This window comes from Phyllobates terribilis, unplaced genomic scaffold (assembly GCF_046119375.1).
Source record: "Phyllobates terribilis strain yellow unplaced genomic scaffold, ASM4611937v1 Scaffold_9__5_contigs__length_417890890, whole genome shotgun sequence".
Taxonomy (NCBI): domain Eukaryota; kingdom Metazoa; phylum Chordata; class Amphibia; order Anura; family Dendrobatidae; genus Phyllobates; species Phyllobates terribilis.
Window position 1 is genome coordinate 117,172,508 of NW_027362769.1, and position 19,162 is coordinate 117,191,669.

Consider the following 19,162-nt stretch of genomic DNA (forward strand, 5'->3'; position numbering starts at 1 on the left):
AATTTGGGAAAATCTGAGAAAATATTATTTGCATAATAATTTGGAACACAGTGTATAATATCCAAGTGGAAGGTTTATACATCATATGATATAAGGAAAAAACCTTAAATAGTACTTGCTAAGACTCAATGAATGAACAGCAGCCATTAATGATAGTAATAAATGATAAAGAAGATACTGATGCAGCCAAAATTCACAATATATAATGCATACCAATAAATAGACACACCACAGATTCCCTCACACCACTCCAAAGTAGTGGATGAGTCCTAGGACAGGTCACCTAGCAGTACTGCCCCGAGTTCGCCATACAGAGAGGTAATGGGCCAGGATGGAACAGGAAAAGTGAGATGAAGAGAGAGCCCTGGGTGGTAGTTCCAAGGCGTCACCAAGCAAAGAAGTTAAGTATCGGCCATAGTGGCAAACTAGTTTCCGTAAGGCATACGTGTCAAACTCTGGCCTGTGGGCCAAATCTACCCTGCAGGCTGATTACATTTGGCCCGCGACACAAGAACCACCACTCCTATGCGGGGCCCATTATACTGTATGGAGGGCTATGTGGGGCCCATTATTCTGTATGGAGGACTGTGTGGGGCCCATTATACTGCAAGGAGGAATATGTGGGGCCCATTATTCTGTAAGGAGGACTGTGTGGGGCCCATTATTCTGTATGGAGTACTGTGTGGGGCCATTATTCTGTATACTGGTTGGTCTGCTACTTTGTCCAAGTTTTTCATTTTGGCCCTCTGTGTGTTTGAATTTCACATCTCTGCCCTAAGGGAAAGGAAGACGTGGAACAGTGGGTTGAGGACAGGACTCTCATTTACTGGACAGTTGTACCGTACTGGGTTGTGCTGAAGGCAGAGGAACTTGGGGGCAGAAACAAGTAAGCCTGAAAAAGGTAGGGAGACCGTGTGTGAAGATGGTCCATGTTGAAAAGGAAACGTTTGTGAAATTATGCACCCACTATCCTATGTACATGATCCCCACCAAGTTGATGTTCTATAAAAGACTTTATGTTTGGTTGGTGGTCTCCCTCATTTTACTTTACACCATCTGGTCCTGGCCAGTCATAATCACGGGCAAGGGCGTAGCGTCCCCCGTAGTCAAAGCCCACATACCCAGCCAGGACCTCCATCTTCTTGTAGGCGTTGCTAGGGCGTGGAAGACGAGTCCCTTGCCTACAACTGCCACCCATTGCCACGTTACAATGCGACCACATACAATTGCATTATGCTGCAATGTACCAGTGGAATACAGCGATCTTTGGCCACGTGGTCTGTGTTGCAGCCAAAGCTGCTGTATAACATCAGCCTTAGGCCACGTTCACACGTTCAGTATTTGGTCAGTATTTTACATCAGTATTTGTAAGCCAAAACCTAGAGTGAGTGATAAATACAGAAGTGGTGACATGTTTCCATTATACTTTTCCTCTAATTATTCCATTCCTGGTTTAGGCTTACAAATACTGATGTAAAATACTGACCAAATATGAATGTGTGAACGTGGCCTTAGAGGCATGGTCTGATGAAGATAAGTTATTGTCTTTCCACAGGATAGGTGATAAGTCATAGATCGGTGGTGTTCCGACCATTGTGCCCTGCACCGATTGGCAGAACGGATCACTTAGATTGGAGTGGCAGTGCACATGTCCTATCTCGGATGTATTCATTCTCTATGGGGCTGCCGGAAAAAGTCGAGTACAGCCCAGTAAGGAAAGAATGAAGAAGCAGTTGGGCATAGTAAAGACTGTAAGAGATATTAAAAAAATGCTAAACATTCATACGGATGTAGCTGAGATTATAATTTGGCACATCATCTTGTGATACACCAACTCACTTATTAGCAGTTTTACACACTGTATATGTATGAATTTATGCAAACAAGTAAAATACTAAAACTTTTTTTCTGTATATAGAACTAGCACAGATTCTACTTTTTTTGTGTCTTCTCCCTTCCCCCTTCTTTATAACCCATCACTGTGACAGACTAGTGGATTGTAATGGTTATCCAGCCATGCTGGTTCCCTGGCTACAAGTTCTAAAGAGCTTATGTGATGTGTGGAGGGTGGGAGTTTATTGCCTCAGCTGAAGAACACGCCTTTCTTCCACAACTAGCTGGATAAGGAAAAAAAAAAAAAGACATCCACTTGGCTACTTAAGGAGAAATTCACATTGGTGTCACTTGGGCCAGCTCGCTGCTTGCAGGCTGGTCCATTCTCTCCATGAAACAGCGATGGGGGTTTTCAACACAATGCAAAGACCAGCTTCTTCTCGTCTCCTTATGGGTCTCCTCTTCACCTTCTGCATAGAAACCACAAATTCCCAGGGTAAGACTATAGACTATTTATGACGCTGTAGTTAGGACACTTGTAGCCTGGATGTAATACCCTCGTCTATTATAGAATTTGTTGGGATACAATGTTACCATATTTGTTAAACAATATTATTGTATTTTTTAATTATTTTTCATTTTCTTGTATACATTTATATATTTATATATGTATATATTTTCTTGTAATAAACTGCTACGGTCCACTATATTGCTGCAGAAGTTAGCATCATTTATTGCTATTCATCAAAAGTTGAGTTATAGTTTTTCAGTTACAATTCTAGAATATATGCCAATATTATATAGTATAATATTTTGGTTGTATATATGGTCATACTTTTACTTTTTAAATGTTAAATATCCAATGTATCTTTATTTATTACTAATCGTTCAGAGGTGGGAAATGCTGAATTAGTCATTGAACTATATTGATTTTGTAGCTGTTACTTGCATTTATATAAACAACAACAACAAAAATGAAACCATCTCAGCATTGCTACGTTTGTATACATTTTGTTTCTGGCATTGGAAGAAGTTTTTTTTTTCTTATTCTCTTTGCTCATAGTAATAGACTTAGCAGGGTGATATATTTATACTTTTGCACTAGTGAATATTTTGGTCCATACATGTTGCTGCAGAATATATTGACGCTATAGAATCAGATAAACGTTGATATTATTACTGTTTGTCGCATGCATTTTACAGTCGCTCTTGTGAGTTACATGCACTTGCGGATGCTGCAGAATATTTTGTCTGGGGTCTGATGTTTGGACCAGGGAGACTGATTTGCCCCCCGGTCAGAATGCTGCCAGTCTAGCCCTGAACAGATGTTAGGAGCGATTGAAGCACAAAGCTTCTCTTAGCCACAGATTGCAAGTTTAGAAAAGAACTTTTTTCCCTGGGCTTTGTGGTTGCTTAGCAATCAGCACTAGCATGTGACCAGGAGAGAATCTAAGGAGTGTAGTCCGGTGCCCCTAATCTATCTGTACCGGAGTCTTCCTGTAAAATCTTTTCGACCAGTGGCTCTTGTCTTGGAAACAACTTAATTGCCATACAATGAAAATGAAGGCTTATTGTGGCCGCTGCTTAGCTCTGATGTAGAAATTGATTTACTTGGTTGCATAGACATATTCACATTGTAATCAGCTTTCTTTTCTCAACTCTTTGCATAAGCTCCTTATGGAGAATCAAGTAAGTAATTATACATCAAGTGCTGGTGGAAGGAGCCAGTCACGGACCCTTGCTGTAGTAAATTCTGCTTGCATGCATTATGCCTGACAATATGTGAAGGAGATTTCCCTTCTTTGATGTTAAACAGGTGAATGCGTCATCTTATCCAGAATACGCAACGCACACGCACAACTTTAATGCACGAGCTGGTACGGATGTAGCAGAGCTGAATAAGTCATCTGCTAGAATTCATCTGCTCACGTTGCTTTTTTGTTTTTTTATAATGTTGCACTTGTGATTTCCAATGATAGAAATCTTATAGAAAGAGTTTGAACAATCAATGTAGCCCCCTTTTTAGATAGAATCTGTGTCTATTCCTTCAAAACGAAGCTAATATACTACTCTAAAGCAGGACATATACATTATATGGTCATCGGTAGAGATGAGCGAACCTGAACTTAAAAGTTCAGGGTTCGTACCGGACAGTTAGTGTCTGGTGCTAAACAACGAAGATGAAATCCGTTGCAATGTTTGGAGTTCCGGGGGAAGTCCATTGCAGAGAGCGGGTCCCCAATTATTTTCAATGGGCTTTGGGTCCTGGTTCAAGTTCGGGTACAGTTCTGCTACCCAAACTGAACTTTGAAGTAAAGTTTAGATCAGATACCAGAGCCCGAACTTCTACTGGTCTGCTCATCCCTAGTCATCGGCCATACGGAGCTTTAGCCGATTGTCCAGTTGATGGCTATCTCAGCTGGCTCTCTCATACACAGGACCACTCGTTCTGTAGACCGCTCCTGTGTTTTTTATGAAAAAGCCGTCGTCAGACATATTTGGCGTTGGTTTATCTCTGATAGAAAAAGGAGATCAGCAGTCTGAAATCGGAAATGTACAATCTATATCTCCCCCGACGATCAGTTGTCCTGGACCCCCATACATATTACACTGTCGGTCAAACCCGTCTGAATTGTCTGTGTTCAAATAATGTTTTGTCATATGAGCTAGAAAAGCCAACGAGGCATATGTAAAACATAGAAACAGGTGCCATTGGCTCCATAAGAGACCAATAGAGTGATTTTTGGCCTCCGTTAAAGAGTTATACTTTGTAGAAAAAACATAGAAATAGGAGCCATTGACTCAACGTAGGCCAATAGAGTACTTTTTGGCTTACGTTAGGGGGGTATACTTCAGTAGAAAAATGTTCCAGATGCATTTCTATACGTTTTGCCACCACAAAAAAAACCCCAGATGCCGTCAAATATACATGTTCTTAACATTGTGTCAGACGTACATATCGGAGGTATACTCCTATATACATTGAAAAGCCATAACATTAAAAGTGCCTGCCTAATATTGTGGAGGACCCCTTCATACACATCCCACGAATGCTAAATCGAAATGAGATGCGGGGAATTTGGAGGCCAACTCAAGACCTTCAAATAATTGTCAGGTTCCTCCAACCATTTCTGAACACTTTTTGCAGTGTGGCCGGGGCATTATTCTGCAGAAAGAGGCCACTGCTATTAGGGAATACCACTGCCATGAAGGTGGGCACTTGTTTTGTACAATGCTTAGGTAGTTGGCAAATCCACATGATTGACAGGATCTGAGGTTTGTCAGCAAAACATTGCACACAGAACTACATCCATCATACATTATGGCGCCATCTCTTCCTCAGGTAAGTAGCGCACACGCGCCCAGACATGATTCATTGGAGTCAGTGACCTTCTCCCATTGCCCCAACATCCGGTTCTGATGCTTGCATGTAAATTGTAAGCCCTTTTGATGATGGATAAGGGATCAACATGGGCACCTTGAGTGGTCTGTCGCAGCCCTTTGCACGTATCCCAAATAAGGGTATCAAACAGAAAGGTAGCTGTGCAGCAAAAAGCCACAATGTTAGCGATGTCATGAAAACAACAACGTAAACTTTGTAATTCAGGTGCACGTATTCCTAGTTATGTAAGGATACAGGATGTACTAACCAGGAGAAATTATCTTCAGGATTAGTTTTATTTACTTTTTGAAACAGATGCTCTTTTATGTTCTGTTCTTTCTCGGTATAGTGGCTATTAAGACACAAAATACAATTATACAATGGCGACACATTGTTGATTGTACTGTTTATTGGAAGTTCCAAATTTTATCACATTATATAAAATCTGCAAAGTGTGTCTTCTTTGTCCTTCTTGGAAACAATGGCCAGACACCAAGGAAACAAATGTCAGGCCAAGATAAATATTAATACTACCGTTCAGTGAGCCTCATAAATTAGAACCATAATTGACATTATTGTAGACTGGCACAGGAGGCAACAGATTTATGCCATAAAGACAGGTACTTTACTAAAGTTTGTAGATCAAAGAGACAACTCTGAAACTATTGACATCAGGAAATTCCCTAAATAGTAATGTGATACATTGTAACTGCAGAGTAATGATGAATGTGCTGATGAAGATGAATGTGATTACACTTATGGCCAGCATGGTCCACTAGTATTAGAGGATGGGCCAAGGCTCTGCAACAGTATGGCCCCGAAGATTTAGCAGAAGACAACCCTACTTGAAGTTGACTTTGGTGCCAATTACTTGCCACTAGCATTGTTTTTTTGACCGTATTGTTGATAAATCCTGTGCAAACCATGATAACATCAAAGGTTATGACATTTGGACATGAACATGTAAAGATGGAGGCTAGAACCTCTGAATTATTTCTCTTGGTACGCCTAAAAACCCCAGCCTGGAATTGATAAAACTTTTAAGGATGGAAACCATGGAAAGTGTTTACAGCGGCTGCAATATTTTTCATGGTACTTCTCAGCACATTCTCAATTCGTCATTTAGCTGAAGACCCATGTAATCTGAGGCAGACATTTTTCTGGGTCTTGCTACCTGATAACCCTATGTAAAAGGCTAGGTTAAATTCCCAAACACTGCTGATATGGTCCCAGTGCTTCAACAAGGACTAAGATCTTTTGGAAGAGAAACCAATGAATCCCAAAATGTCTTGTAGTAGGTGTTAGAAAAGTAACCTAGATTGATAATATTTTTAATGTGCCTTGAAGCATAAAAAAAAAATAGTCTTTCAGTCTTAGGGATCTGGCATTACAAGTCAGCTCGAGCTGCTTCTGGTGTATTGGCTTCAACATCTTCTGCGCAAGGAGCGTGCCCCAGATACTGCTGGATTGTGCTTGTAACGCCAGGACACCTGGAGGACACAGACAGAAAATGGCCTATGTACAAGAACAATATATGGGCCCTTTGTAGCCCAAATGTAAAATTGCACCTGCTTTTGAGGTAGAAATGGGTCCCCTTACCTCTTGGGCCCGTGTGCGGCCACACAGGTTGCACCAATGATATGTCCACCCCTGGCCAGGACTGCATGAATTCAGAAGAGACCAGGACTGACCGCTTGGCTCTTCACAGGATTCTGTGCTCTACTTTCTAATATTTTTCCCGTTATAGTCTTTAAGGTCCATTTAAATGAAGGACGTCTTTAGAAAGCTATTACTATCCTGCATAACTATAGAGGCTGCTCAAGCACGGTCTATTTAAAGCCATGGTTCCCTTTATTAGGCTGTATAATATTTGACTTTTATGACGTTTCATTTCAACAAAGTTGAGGTTTTTGTTGGGGGGGGGGGTGGACACAATTGATGTAAAATAGGAATATGAAGGGATCCTGGTGCTGGTTTTGATAATGTGATGACCATGATCATATAGAATTTTTCTATATTAAAGAATTGCAATGTATCCGTAAAAATAGTATGCTGTACGGTGGCTTCGTGTTGTATCCAATTTTTATTTTGCGCATCCATAGACTTGAATGGGCAAGCCTCACCCGACACAACTAGTGCAAGCTGCGATTTTTTTTTTTTATTCCACACGTGAAAAACATATAAAATAACATTGGACCTAATGCTGTCTTAGTTTTTTAATGACAGCACATGGACCAAAAATATGGTTGTATGTACCTACTGCAAGGCAGGGGCTGCATGGCATCTTTGACTGCAATACAGGACACACGGCCAATGATTGCTGAAATCTGCTGCTATATTACACAATAATGCCGGTGAATGGGGTCACTTTGCAATTTTAAAGGTACCGAGACAAGCAAGTCGCACATATGTTATAACCAGTCTTATTTGTTGCGATCATGATACCTATCCCATTCATTGCACAATGCTAAGATGTAGCAGCGGCATAAAGTGATCATCACGCTGCCAAAGATGCCGCGTATCCCCGCCTTCACTGCTATATAGTTTCCATTCTCAGGTATAGACAGTGCTTTCATGGAGGTGACTGAATATACCAGTGTAACTATTATTTTAGTCCATAATTAAAATAAACATTCTTATTGCAATATATTTTAGGGAATGTTTGGGATCCCCATTGTTCTTTGTGCTCTATGCAGTTAATGACTTCCTACTTCTCACATAATGCACAATTTTTCCATTGCACAGCCTCACACAGACATGTTTTCTGTCTTTTATCCGTCTTAAGATGATTTAAAGTTCTTGGATGCGGTAGTCACAGCACTAGATAATCAGACTAATTGAGTATTAGCAGTGTCTGTGACCTGGCAGGAGCATCCTGTTCCTGGCAGCACAAGGGTGAAGAGGAAGACATATGTTCATAGCCCGTCTATGGAATAAACACGACTGCCAGGTCTCATCATATTATAGACAAAAAAACTATTATTGCTTTTGGTGTGATAACACTTATCTAAGTGCTGAGTATTAATGCAGCACCTTCTCCATTCCTGATATTACTGTCTTAGTAAATGGATTCCCTATGATATAGCAAGTCTGGAGAATCCTTTCTTATTATAGGTCATGTAATCAAAAGTGATAAACCTCTACACTGGATGATCCTCCTATTTAAAGAGAACTTGTCATCAGGATTTTAGACCCCAAACTAATGGCATGTATATAAAGGTGCTTTCATGCTGATTACATACTTACCTTTCTTGTTGAAATCCGTTTTGTTATTATAGAGAAATCCATAGTTGAAACTGTATGCTAATGAGCTGCAAGTATATTGAAGTGGGCACTGCACTTGCAGCTCTGCTGCCTCTCTGCCTATTCCCGGCCTGAGGCCTGCCTCCTGTCTCTGATTGACAAGTCACTCCTGCTTCAGTGAACTATCAGTGAGAGACAGGAGACAGACAGCAAGCGGGGAATAGGCAGAAAGACAGGAGAGCTTTCTCACTGTACCGCCCCACTATACTTGCAGCTCATTAGCATAACATTTCTCTATGGATTTCTCCATGGTCTACTACATCAAGTTGTCAGCCTCCAATAGGCGTAAACAGCCAAAAATTATGCACAGCAGAGGACACAGTAGCTCCGTTTGTACCATTATAATCAATGGACTCATTGGCGCAGTCCCCCGAATCCTGTTTTACAGGGGGTTTGGACGTAAGCCCTTAGGGTATTTTCACATAGTGTTTTTTGACCTGGTTACTTCTGGCTGAAAAAAATTATAGAAAGTAGGTTTAAAGAAAATGTTGGGGGGTAATTTTTTTTTTTAACTTTTTCTACTTCTATTGATTTAGTAGCCTTTTTTCAAGCAGAAATGCCTCAAAAATTAACATGTAGTTTTTTTCCATGCTGAAAAAAACATCACCATGCACACTATAGGAGTGTTTTCCTATTAAAATCATAGAAATTTATTCAAGGCGTATTTGAACCTCTTTGATGTTAATTTTGCAGCAGAATATGCAGTGTTAACATATCGTTAGGATATGGTCACGTGGATTTTTTCTGGCTAAAAAGCCAAATATAAAAAAATACGTCAAAAGTTGCATTTTTTGGTTTGCTTTTTAGAATTTTTTTTGAATGCCGTTTTTGTGTATGAAGCATTCTTTTTCTCTATGAATTGGTTCAGAAGTTAAATTTGGAGAAATTTTTAAGGAAGAAGCATTGGCATGAGCTTCTTTTTCCCCATGGAAAAACACATTGAGAAATCAGCACCATGTGTACTGTAGGTGTGTTTTCCCATTGAAATATGCAAATTACCTTTTCAGAGAGGAAGAGGACTATTGGAAGTAGCAATCCTAAAAGTCAACATCGACCCTTTAACGAGCCTTGGCACGTGACTTAGGATAAAAGCCAAACTAGAATCTCAATTTGTAGACACGGTGTTTCAGGGTGCTGCCCCTCATCAGTGCAAAGTGTGATATCTGGTTTGGCTAGGTAAGAGGCGTCTGACCAGGATCCAAGGGGTAACGTTTCTCCTTATGGAGAGTGACATGCCAAGCATGGCATGCCAATGATGATGAGACTTTTAAACCTTGAATAGCAATCAAATTAAAACAGTTTGTAGTGTTTTTTTCATGTGGATTTGAGTCAAGAAGATATTCACACAATGTCTTTTGATGTGAATTTTGAAGCAGTTTTGCTTCGCTTTTGAGTATTTCTTAATGTGGCTTTTGGAAGGGATCTGCTTTAAAAAAACGCAATGTGAACATAGCCTTAGGGTATTTTTATATAGTATAGTTTAGTGCTTTATATTTTTCTCTCTTTATGTGTGATGTATTTTAAAAACGGGGTTGTCCCCTACCCAAACAACACTTTTTAAGTTAAGTAGTCCCCCTTGTAAAATAAAAATAACTTGTATTCACTTCCTACACTGATGCCATTCCAGTGTTGTCAATGCCAGGTCTCCCAGGGCTCATGTGACATTATTATGTCACTTGAGCCTGCAGCCAATCAGCGGCTGCTCTTGGGCTGCTGCACTCTCACTTCTTCCGCTTGTCTGAGGTTCCTCTAAAGGAAGTGAGAGTGAAGAAGCCAAATAATGGCCGCTGATTGGCTGCAGGCTCACATGGCATAATAATGTTTCATGAGACTCAGTGCCAACATTGCTGAATGGCACTGGTGCTCTAAGTATCAGTTGTTTTTATTTTACAAGGAGGATTAGTTCATTTATAAAGGAATCATCTAGGTAATAGACAACCCCTTTAACATCTGGCAGCACTGAAGCTGACACATCACTCACTTGAGCACCATGACACTTTCCACTGACTTTTTTTTTGCTGTATAAGAGGTCAGACCTCCCAATGTTTAAACATCAATGGCTAAAACAAAACCAAAAATTCCTTTATCTTGTACCTATGTCATTACTGTTCATATTTAGAATGCCCCATGGCTCATAGTTGCTTCCAATGGACTCTTTGTAGGTGGAAAGTCACCCGTTCCTTTATCATTTATGAAAACTGGCTAAAAGAATAACTGTCTTTGTTGCCCATAGCAACCAATTACAGCTCTGATTTTTCAAATGAAATCTCCACTATGTTTGGTTGCTATGGGCAACAAAGACAGTTATTCTTTTAGCCAGTTTAAAAAATCTAATATTCTCAATTGTGTGTATCAACTGTTATAGGTCCGTGATTAGGAAAAATGTCTGCGCTCGTCCAGAAATGGTCCACTCTTATCCATGGGCTGTAGCTGTTTTTGCAGTTAATTTCGTAATACCAGACATAGCTTTTTGACAAGAGTGGCACTATTTCTAGAAATAATGGAAGTCGAAAGTGATAAGCCAAAGATCAGTGCTGTTAAGGGAAACTGACGTGATATTGTCTTAAGGAATAAAAGCTTTTAACAACATAGAATAAAAACAACACGATTCGGTGCAGGGTCTGCACATTTCTCAGGTTCATAGGTCCTTTCTGAAAAGAAAGCAGACCCTTGTTTCTAACACGCCCCCTGATGAAGCTAGGGTGAAACTCGCATTGGAGCGCCAGAGTGTTTCCTTGTATAAATCGCACGTTGTTTTTGCATTGTCGATAGGCACTGGGATATATACTATATATTTTCATAACTTTTATTTCACCTTGCTTTTGTGGTCTTCCATTGGGTTACTCTGGCCTTTTAATTATTGGTTGTTATTTATATATTGTGTTCACTTTAATAAAAGATATAGTTTTATGAGACTTTAGTGGACTATTTTCTTTAGTCGGTATTATTAACCTCTTAAAGGGTTATTTGCTTTATTGTTGGGACCCCCAACGGTGTAGAGAACGGAGCTCTGCAGAGCCACATATGAATAGAGCGATGACCGCTCCATTCATTCTCTATGGGACTGCTGGGAAAAGCGGTGAGCGGTATTTGGCAATCTCTGGCAGTTCCATATAGAATGAATGGAGCGGAGATGTGCTTGCTCGACCTCAGCCCCATTCAGACGAGGCTCAGTAGAGCCCCATTCTCGAGATTGCTGGAAACATAATGTTTGGACCCCCGAAGATCAATAAGTTGTCCCCTATTCTGTTGATAGAGGATAACATATACTTGTTACACCCCCATTAAATAAATATATTTAGGATGATATTACTCTTTAAGTTGCTTGCAGTCCCAGTATCTGAATTTATTCACTTAATATCCTTTTCTACAGAAGGTAAAGAAAATAACTGCATATAAACTGGATATATTTTTCATTTCCCAATGCCTTTCCCGGTTGCCTGTAATAATTTACTCTTGTGGGGTAGTGAACCACATAAGGAATTTGCAAGTTCATCACCTAATGTTACAAAAAAGACAAAACCTTTAGAAAACTTGAGTTAAAATTTGAAAGTAGTAAATGAGGATGGCAGGTCAGATTACTTACTGCTGGAGTCACTAAAAACCAAGAGGCAAAGTCCAAATTAAAGAAAGTATCAGTGGCAAAGTAAAGTAAGATTGATGTACAACTGATGAAAAAAAACTGCACTCTCTCAACAAGACGGCCTTAAGACTTCTTTCACGTGTTGAGCTGAAGGGAAATTTGAGCAAAGAAATCCTCCTTTAATCCAGATTTACTTTTTCATATGCGTTTTGCAGGAAATGAACAGATTTCAGTTGGTGGCATTGTATAAATGTATACATCCATAAGTGATTTAACATACTGATATCATTTATAGGACATCCCTATATTTAAGGGAAACTATCATTGCAAAATTACCTATTGCTTAAATAAGGCTTTTGTGTTAAATGCATTTTTTTCATTTTTGGAATTTTTTTACATAGCTGTATAAAAAAATTGAAAATAGAATCCTTGCAATTTTCACACTGCACGCTGGGTCTTTTTTTTAGACTTCGGCTATGTTCACACATCATGGTTTTTTCAGCCGTGTAGCTGTTCTGCAGCGTTGGGCTGTTTAGCGCCCTAAGTCCATGAATTGTCCTCCTTTGTCAAATTTCAACACAAAAAATAATAGTGGAATTATGGAAATCACGGGATCAAAAGACTGATCTGCAAATGATGAAAAAAGGAAAATATTTTTTTATTTATTCAAATAATAGATTAAATATAATGTAGGGACAATTTAATGGTTTTCTGTTTATACCAATATTAAATCACAATCAGTATAAGAATAGCATAGCAATCACAAAATATGATATTAATATTTATATCTTAATACAATCCATATTTCTAATATCCACATCGCACATGTCCATATTGCACATTGCCCACTGACTGTATATAGTCATAAAAACAATAGATGTAATGCGGAGTATCTATCCTCCACGGACAGAGAATACAGCATATTGGGACTAATGTGCAGATAACTGGAAAAATAAGAAAAGAAAAAAATGTATTACCTGTGACTGTGTCACACAGAACCAATCAAAGTGTTAGTCGCAGTACCCTCTCACCCCGACGCGCGTTTTGCCTCGCTTCTTCAGGGGGCATTCTATATTATATATAATCTATTATAGGAATAAATAAAAATAAACATTGTGTTCTTCTGGCATAGCTTCACTTTCAATGCAAACATGCCACTATATTTATATAGAATACTGTACTATAGCCATTTGGCATAAGTAATGGCATACTAGTAGTTGTGTTTCAATTTACATTTTGAAAACTCTTGAATATTTATGTGATACTGAAAGCCATAGTGTCATTTAGAGGCAGCTCTGTTTTTTACTGTTTTATTTGTTGTTTTAATGGTATCGAATAAAGATTGTTAATTCTTAATTTTTATTGATTTCTTCATTTTTGGGGGGGATTCTATTCCCTGATAAAGGTTTATATAGTATTTTTAAACTGTCAGCTGTTAATGGGGTGATCCTGCCTTTAAAAAAATTAAAAATTGATAGCTTAGACTTAGGATAGGCAACAATATGAGACTGGATAGGGGTCCGACTCTTGGCACTCCTACTACTCAGCTGTTTGAGGAGGCTGTGGTGATTGTGCAAGCCCTGCAATCTCTGCCATGTTTCCATTGGCTTGCAAGGCTAGGTCAAATCTCTACAGTAAGAAAAGTCATAGCCTGATAAAGAGGCCTGAATAGTCTGGAAAGATTGCTATTTGTTATCATCATCTCAGTTATCAAAAGGAAACAACCACTGAGGACTCTCAATTTTGATTACTTTTCTGCACTAAGACAGATATTTCAAGGAAATTGACAAATCTTCTTTAAATTAAGGTTTATGTAATTTTCCAAAACACTATTTACTCGCATATATAGGTTTAATCTGCCGGTAAATAGCATTAAAATCCTGCCTGACTGCCTTTCTGGAATAGCGGCTAAAGGAAGAAAATTATCTTATATCCTTCCTGCAGACGCTCGCTTACAGTCATTGAGGCAGTGTAGGGAGCGATTAAAGTCACCACGCTACACACACTGCACATACACATGCTGCACACTCACACTGTACACACACACACGCTGAACACACACACACACGTGCTGCACACACACGCACACACACACACACTGCACACACACACGCTGCACACACACTGATAAAGAAGTTGGTCCAACTTCGAAAGGTGTTGAGAATAAACTGCATGGTCAATCCTTTTACAATGTCTTCTGGATTTTTTAATTACACGAAAGCCACACTAAGAAAAATTAAAATTCCCCCAAAAATTCAAGAAAAAACAGCAACAGAGGGCAGCAGTGTTTACCTGCCCAGATCTTCAAAGCCAAATGCACTATCAGGATGCAGCAGACCCACATAAAGATGGCGGCTACACAGGTGCAAAATACTAATGAGACTATCACTCACAGCCTACCATTTCATGGAGGGGGTGACTGCTTAGTATTTAAATTGCACAAAAAAAGGATTGTATAGGGTGCTGTTCACACTAGGGTAGCGCACAGTATCCGGCTTACAGCCTATTAGTTACGCCCATACTAGGGTGTCTGTTCCCAGGGGGTGTGACGCTCCCAGGGGATGGGGATGACTCAATACCCGGGCCTTTACAATGTGTTCCAAATTATTATGCAAATAATATTTTCTCAGATTTTCCCAAATTACCTATATGAATTGCAGTCATTGTAATTTTCCAGTCAAATAGCTATTAGAGTACAATTGAAAGGTTTTTGTACAAACTGCCTATGATAACAGTATATTTTTAAAAAAATAAAAAACTCAAACTGCACTCAAAATGCATGTTCCAAATTATTATGCACAGCAGAGTTTTCAACCTTTTCATTTTAATAAAGAACAAAAAAATTGTCATTTTTGAAATTATAAGCATTATCAGGTTATTACAAACTGAAATCAAACAGTTTTCAACTCAAAACTTTATTCTAGGTGATGTTACATTTGCACATAGGACCCCTTGTTCGAAAGGAGCTTCTGAACTCTCTCATCCAGGTTTTGGGTGGTTTCTGCTTCAATTGTTTTGCATGAGGACAGAATACCCTCCCAGAGCTGTTGCTTATGACGCGCCCCTGGGCCTGCTATGTCGCGCAGCGTCTCGCGCACGGGGGCTTACCCGGAACCGGATCAGATGAGGGTTGTAGTCTCCGAGTGGCGGGGACCCGGTCCGTGCCCAGGGAGTCAAACTCAGTGTGTGGCAGTCTTGATAGGTGTTATTTGAGTGTCGACTACGCCACCCGTTGATTTGCAGCTATGGAGCTGCCGCTGCAGGGCAGACCGCTGAGGCCGGTGTAGAATTGTGCAGCGTGATAGTATAACCCCCAACGGGAGGGGTATGGCCTCAGGGCAGCCGACGTGGAAGATGGGGGTAGCAGGAACCACTCAGAGACGGTGCGGTGTAATTCAGGGTCTTTACTGGTAACAACGATAGACCCTCCCGGAGTACTTGCTAGCGAACGGGGCCTGGTCAGTCCTTGAGCAGATGGGATCTCCCCTGGCCAGGCGGAGTTGTAGGCCTCCCAAACTGACTGTACTCTTCTGGCTACCTTGCTAGAAGCGGATATAAGTAGCCCACGTCCCTGAGTGTGCCGTGTGGTGCTCACCCGTATGGCCGGTGACTCGGGGCCTTCTAATGACTTCCGCTCCACGATGGCGGTGCTGGTCCCACGCGTGTGACCTGGCCTTCGGGTTTCTGGGCCTGAGGACCTGAAATCCCCTGCCGGTCGGCTTCTGCTGCTGGGTAAGAGTTAGTCCCCACAGCCTCGGACGCCGGGTCCGGTAAGAAAGCTTCTCAGTCAGGGCGAGCTCTGCAGCTGCCAGTCCCTGACTCGTAGTAGTATTGCTCCCACTGAGCTTCTGCTGTTTCTTCCTATGACTCTTTCTCGTCTCTACTCTCCTTGACTCCTAACCCTGCCTCAGCCCCGGGTTTATATAGGGGAAGTTCTTCCCCTCCCAAGACTGGGCAGGAGGTGTGGCATGCACAGGATCCCTGACCAAAGGACCTCCCACCTGCTCTCAGACATAACATTACATTACTGTGGAAACCAGACCCCTGGGGTGCCACATTCCCCCCTAGTGAAATTTAGTACTCCGGGACTAAACATATTTTAGAAAAACATAACAAGATATAACAACAATAATAGTACAATAAGAAGAAACACATAAAGGTGGTCACGGCATGTCCGTAACCGGGTGTAGTCTTTGAAGAAAAGCAAGGTGTCCATTTCACCAAAACAGGGAGACGTAACCAGGTAGGGGTTTGTCCTGCCCCGAGTCCTTAACAGTCTTTAGTCCGTCCTGGGTTACGCTCCAACTATGTACAAAGGATTCCCGGTAAATCCACCAAGGACTCCTACAAATAACTAGAAACACAAAATTATACACAAGCAACAATACACAGGTAAACATAAATAAAACAATTTATACACTTCAAATCCTCCAACGTGCGGGTAACTGGCCTCTAGTGGCCCTAGTGGACCTACGGAGCTGACTGTCTAGCCCTGAACTACAGGGTGTAGGAGCTGTCAAGGGTAAACTGGGCAGCTGTCTACCGGCTCTTTGGCTCACTAGGGATATGGCAGGCTCACTGCAAGCAGAGGGTTGATCCTCCTGGTCTGCGGGTGTGGGGTCTTCTGCCTCCTGGACCGGCTGTTCTTCCAGCTCTACCTGTTGCTCCGTAGGTGCTTGGGATGCTGGTTGGAGGAAGGTGAGTACGGGTACCACAACAGAACCATTGACTTGAGTCCAAGACCGAGGGAAGTCCCCGAGCACAGTACTAACCATATCTTCCCTTTCCTCTACGGGTCGATGGTCTTCTTGTTCCTCTTCAGGGTTCCTCAGTTGTTCGGGACACTTCTTCAGGTGGTCCCGGGATACAATGGCTGTGGTTTCCCCTCCGTCTTTACTGATGGTACAAACCTTCGGGTTCTCGTGGCTTGAGGGCAGTACGGTGTACGGGTCCTTCTCCCACTGGTCGTCCAACTTGTGGAGCCGTCTCTTCCTCTTCAAGACCTGCTCTCCGGGTACCAGGGGAACAGCGGGAGCATACTGGTTGTAAGTTTTCTCTTGTCTTTCCCTAGCCTGACAGAGACTTCGCTCCACGCTCTCCTGTACTCTCCGGTACTGCTGCTGCCTCTCTGTGTCCCAGTCTGCTTCTGGTGAAGTGTCCTCGGGTGTCAGGACTCCCATCTCCAGGTCAACAGGTAACTTACCAGGTCTCGCCCTCATTAAGTAAGCCGGGGTACAGTTGGTGGAACCTACCGGGATGTGGTTGTATAGGTCCACCAGATCGGGCAGCTTCTCAGGCCACAGACTGCGTTCTTCCAGGGGCAACGTTTTCAGAAGATCCATTACCACCTGGTTCATTTTCTCACAAAGTCCATTAGTTTGCGGATGATAGGGTGTCGTCCTTATCTTCCGGCAGCCATACAGAGTGCAGAATTCTTGGAAGACCTCCGCTTCAAAGGCAGGTCCCTGGTCTGTCAACACTTGGTCCGGGTACCCGTGTGGACGGCAGAAATGCTGCTGGAAGGCTCTCGCTGCTGTTCGAGCTGTTAAGTCCTTGACGGGGACGACAACCAAGAACCGGGAGTAGTGATCCACGATGGTTAGTGCGTAGACGTAGCCACTTCTGCTTGGGGTCAGTTTTACATGATCCAAGGCTACCAGTTCCAACGGCTGCCGGGTGACGATGGACTGCAGGGGAGTCTTCTGGCTGGCACGGTCCTTCCTTCTTAGGTTGCACGGGCCACAGTCTCTGCACCACCTCTCGATGGTTCCCCTCATGCCTACCCAGTGGAACCGCTCGCGCAGCAGGAACTCCAGCTTCTTCCATCCGAAGTGTCCAGCTCCGTCGTGGTATGCCTCCATCACCATGGCTGCGTCTCTTCGTGGCACCACTACTTGCCAGATTAGTTCATGCGTCCGGGAGTTAACCATTCTGCGGCACAACTTCCCTTTGTAAAGGAACAGTCGACTCTTCTCTGCCCATAGTTGTTTGGCTTCCTCCGGAGCGTCTGGTTCAAGGCGAGCCTCCGGCCGAGTCAGCATCTCCTTCACCAGTCGGACGGCAGGGTCGCTGTCTTGCGTTTCCGCCCAGTTGTAGTGGGGTAAGGGGTTCAACGTAGCAGCCTGCTTACTCCTTACCCGGTGGGAATACTGGATAGTCCCATGACGGTGGAATGCAGGGAGTTCAACTTCTTCCAGTCCCTCCGGATCTTCTCCTCCGTCCGGCAGGTTGGGCATCCTGGACAGGGCGTCCGCGTTGGTATTGGAGCGTCCTGCCCGGTATTTGATTGTGAACTCGTAGTTGGACAGACGGGCCATCCACCTCTGCTCCAGGGCACCGAGTCTTGCCGTGTCCAGGTGTGTCAACGGGTTGTTATCCGTGTACACGGTGAACCGGGAAGAAGCGAGGTAATGCTTAAAGCGCTCGGTGACTGCCCATACTACGGCCAGGAACTCTAGCTTAAATGAGCTGTAATTCTCGGGGTTCCTTTCGGTGGGTCGCAGTTTTCGGCTGGCGTAGGCGATTACTCGTTCCTTCCCCTGCTGGATCTGGGACAGTACGGCTCCTAGCCCGATGTTACTGGCGTCGGTGTAGAGGATAAAGGGCTGGCTATAATCCGGGTACGCCAGGATTTCGTCCCCCGTGAGGGCCATCTTCAGCTGGCGGAAGGACTCTTCTTCCAGCTCCTCCCATTTGAAGGGCGGCTTCTGGTTCTTGGCCTTCCGGGACTGGCCTATCAGGAGGTCCTGCATAGGTGCTGCCTTTTTGGTGAAACCGGGAATAAACCTTCGGTAGTAGCCTACCAACCCGAGGAACTGCCGCACTTCTTTTACGCTGGAGGGGCTTGGCCATTCCTTAATTGCGGTGATCTTATCAGGGTCGGGAGCCACTCCGTCAGCGCTCACCACGTGTCCCAGGTACTGCACCTTTGGTTTCAGGAGGTGACACTTGGAGGGTTTCACCTTTAGGCCGTAACTTGCCAGAGCTTCGAACACTTCTGCCAGGTGTTTCAGGTGGTCCTCATACGTCTTGGAATATACGATGACATCGTCCAGGTACAA

The 19,162-nt window shown here is 42.6% G+C and overlaps 1 protein-coding gene across 1 annotated transcript in view; it reads left to right on the forward strand.

Annotated features, from left to right (window-relative positions):
* The first annotated feature begins 2,136 nt into the window (after nt 1-2,136).
* LRP2 (LDL receptor related protein 2) overlaps nt 2,137-19,162 on the forward strand; it is a 345,085-nt gene continuing 328,059 nt past the window's right edge. The window contains exon 1 of the mRNA XM_073646998.1: nt 2,137-2,329. Within this exon, the coding sequence (XP_073503099.1) occupies nt 2,236-2,329 (94 nt within the window). The 5' untranslated portion in view covers nt 2,137-2,235. The remainder of the gene's footprint in view (nt 2,330-19,162) is intronic.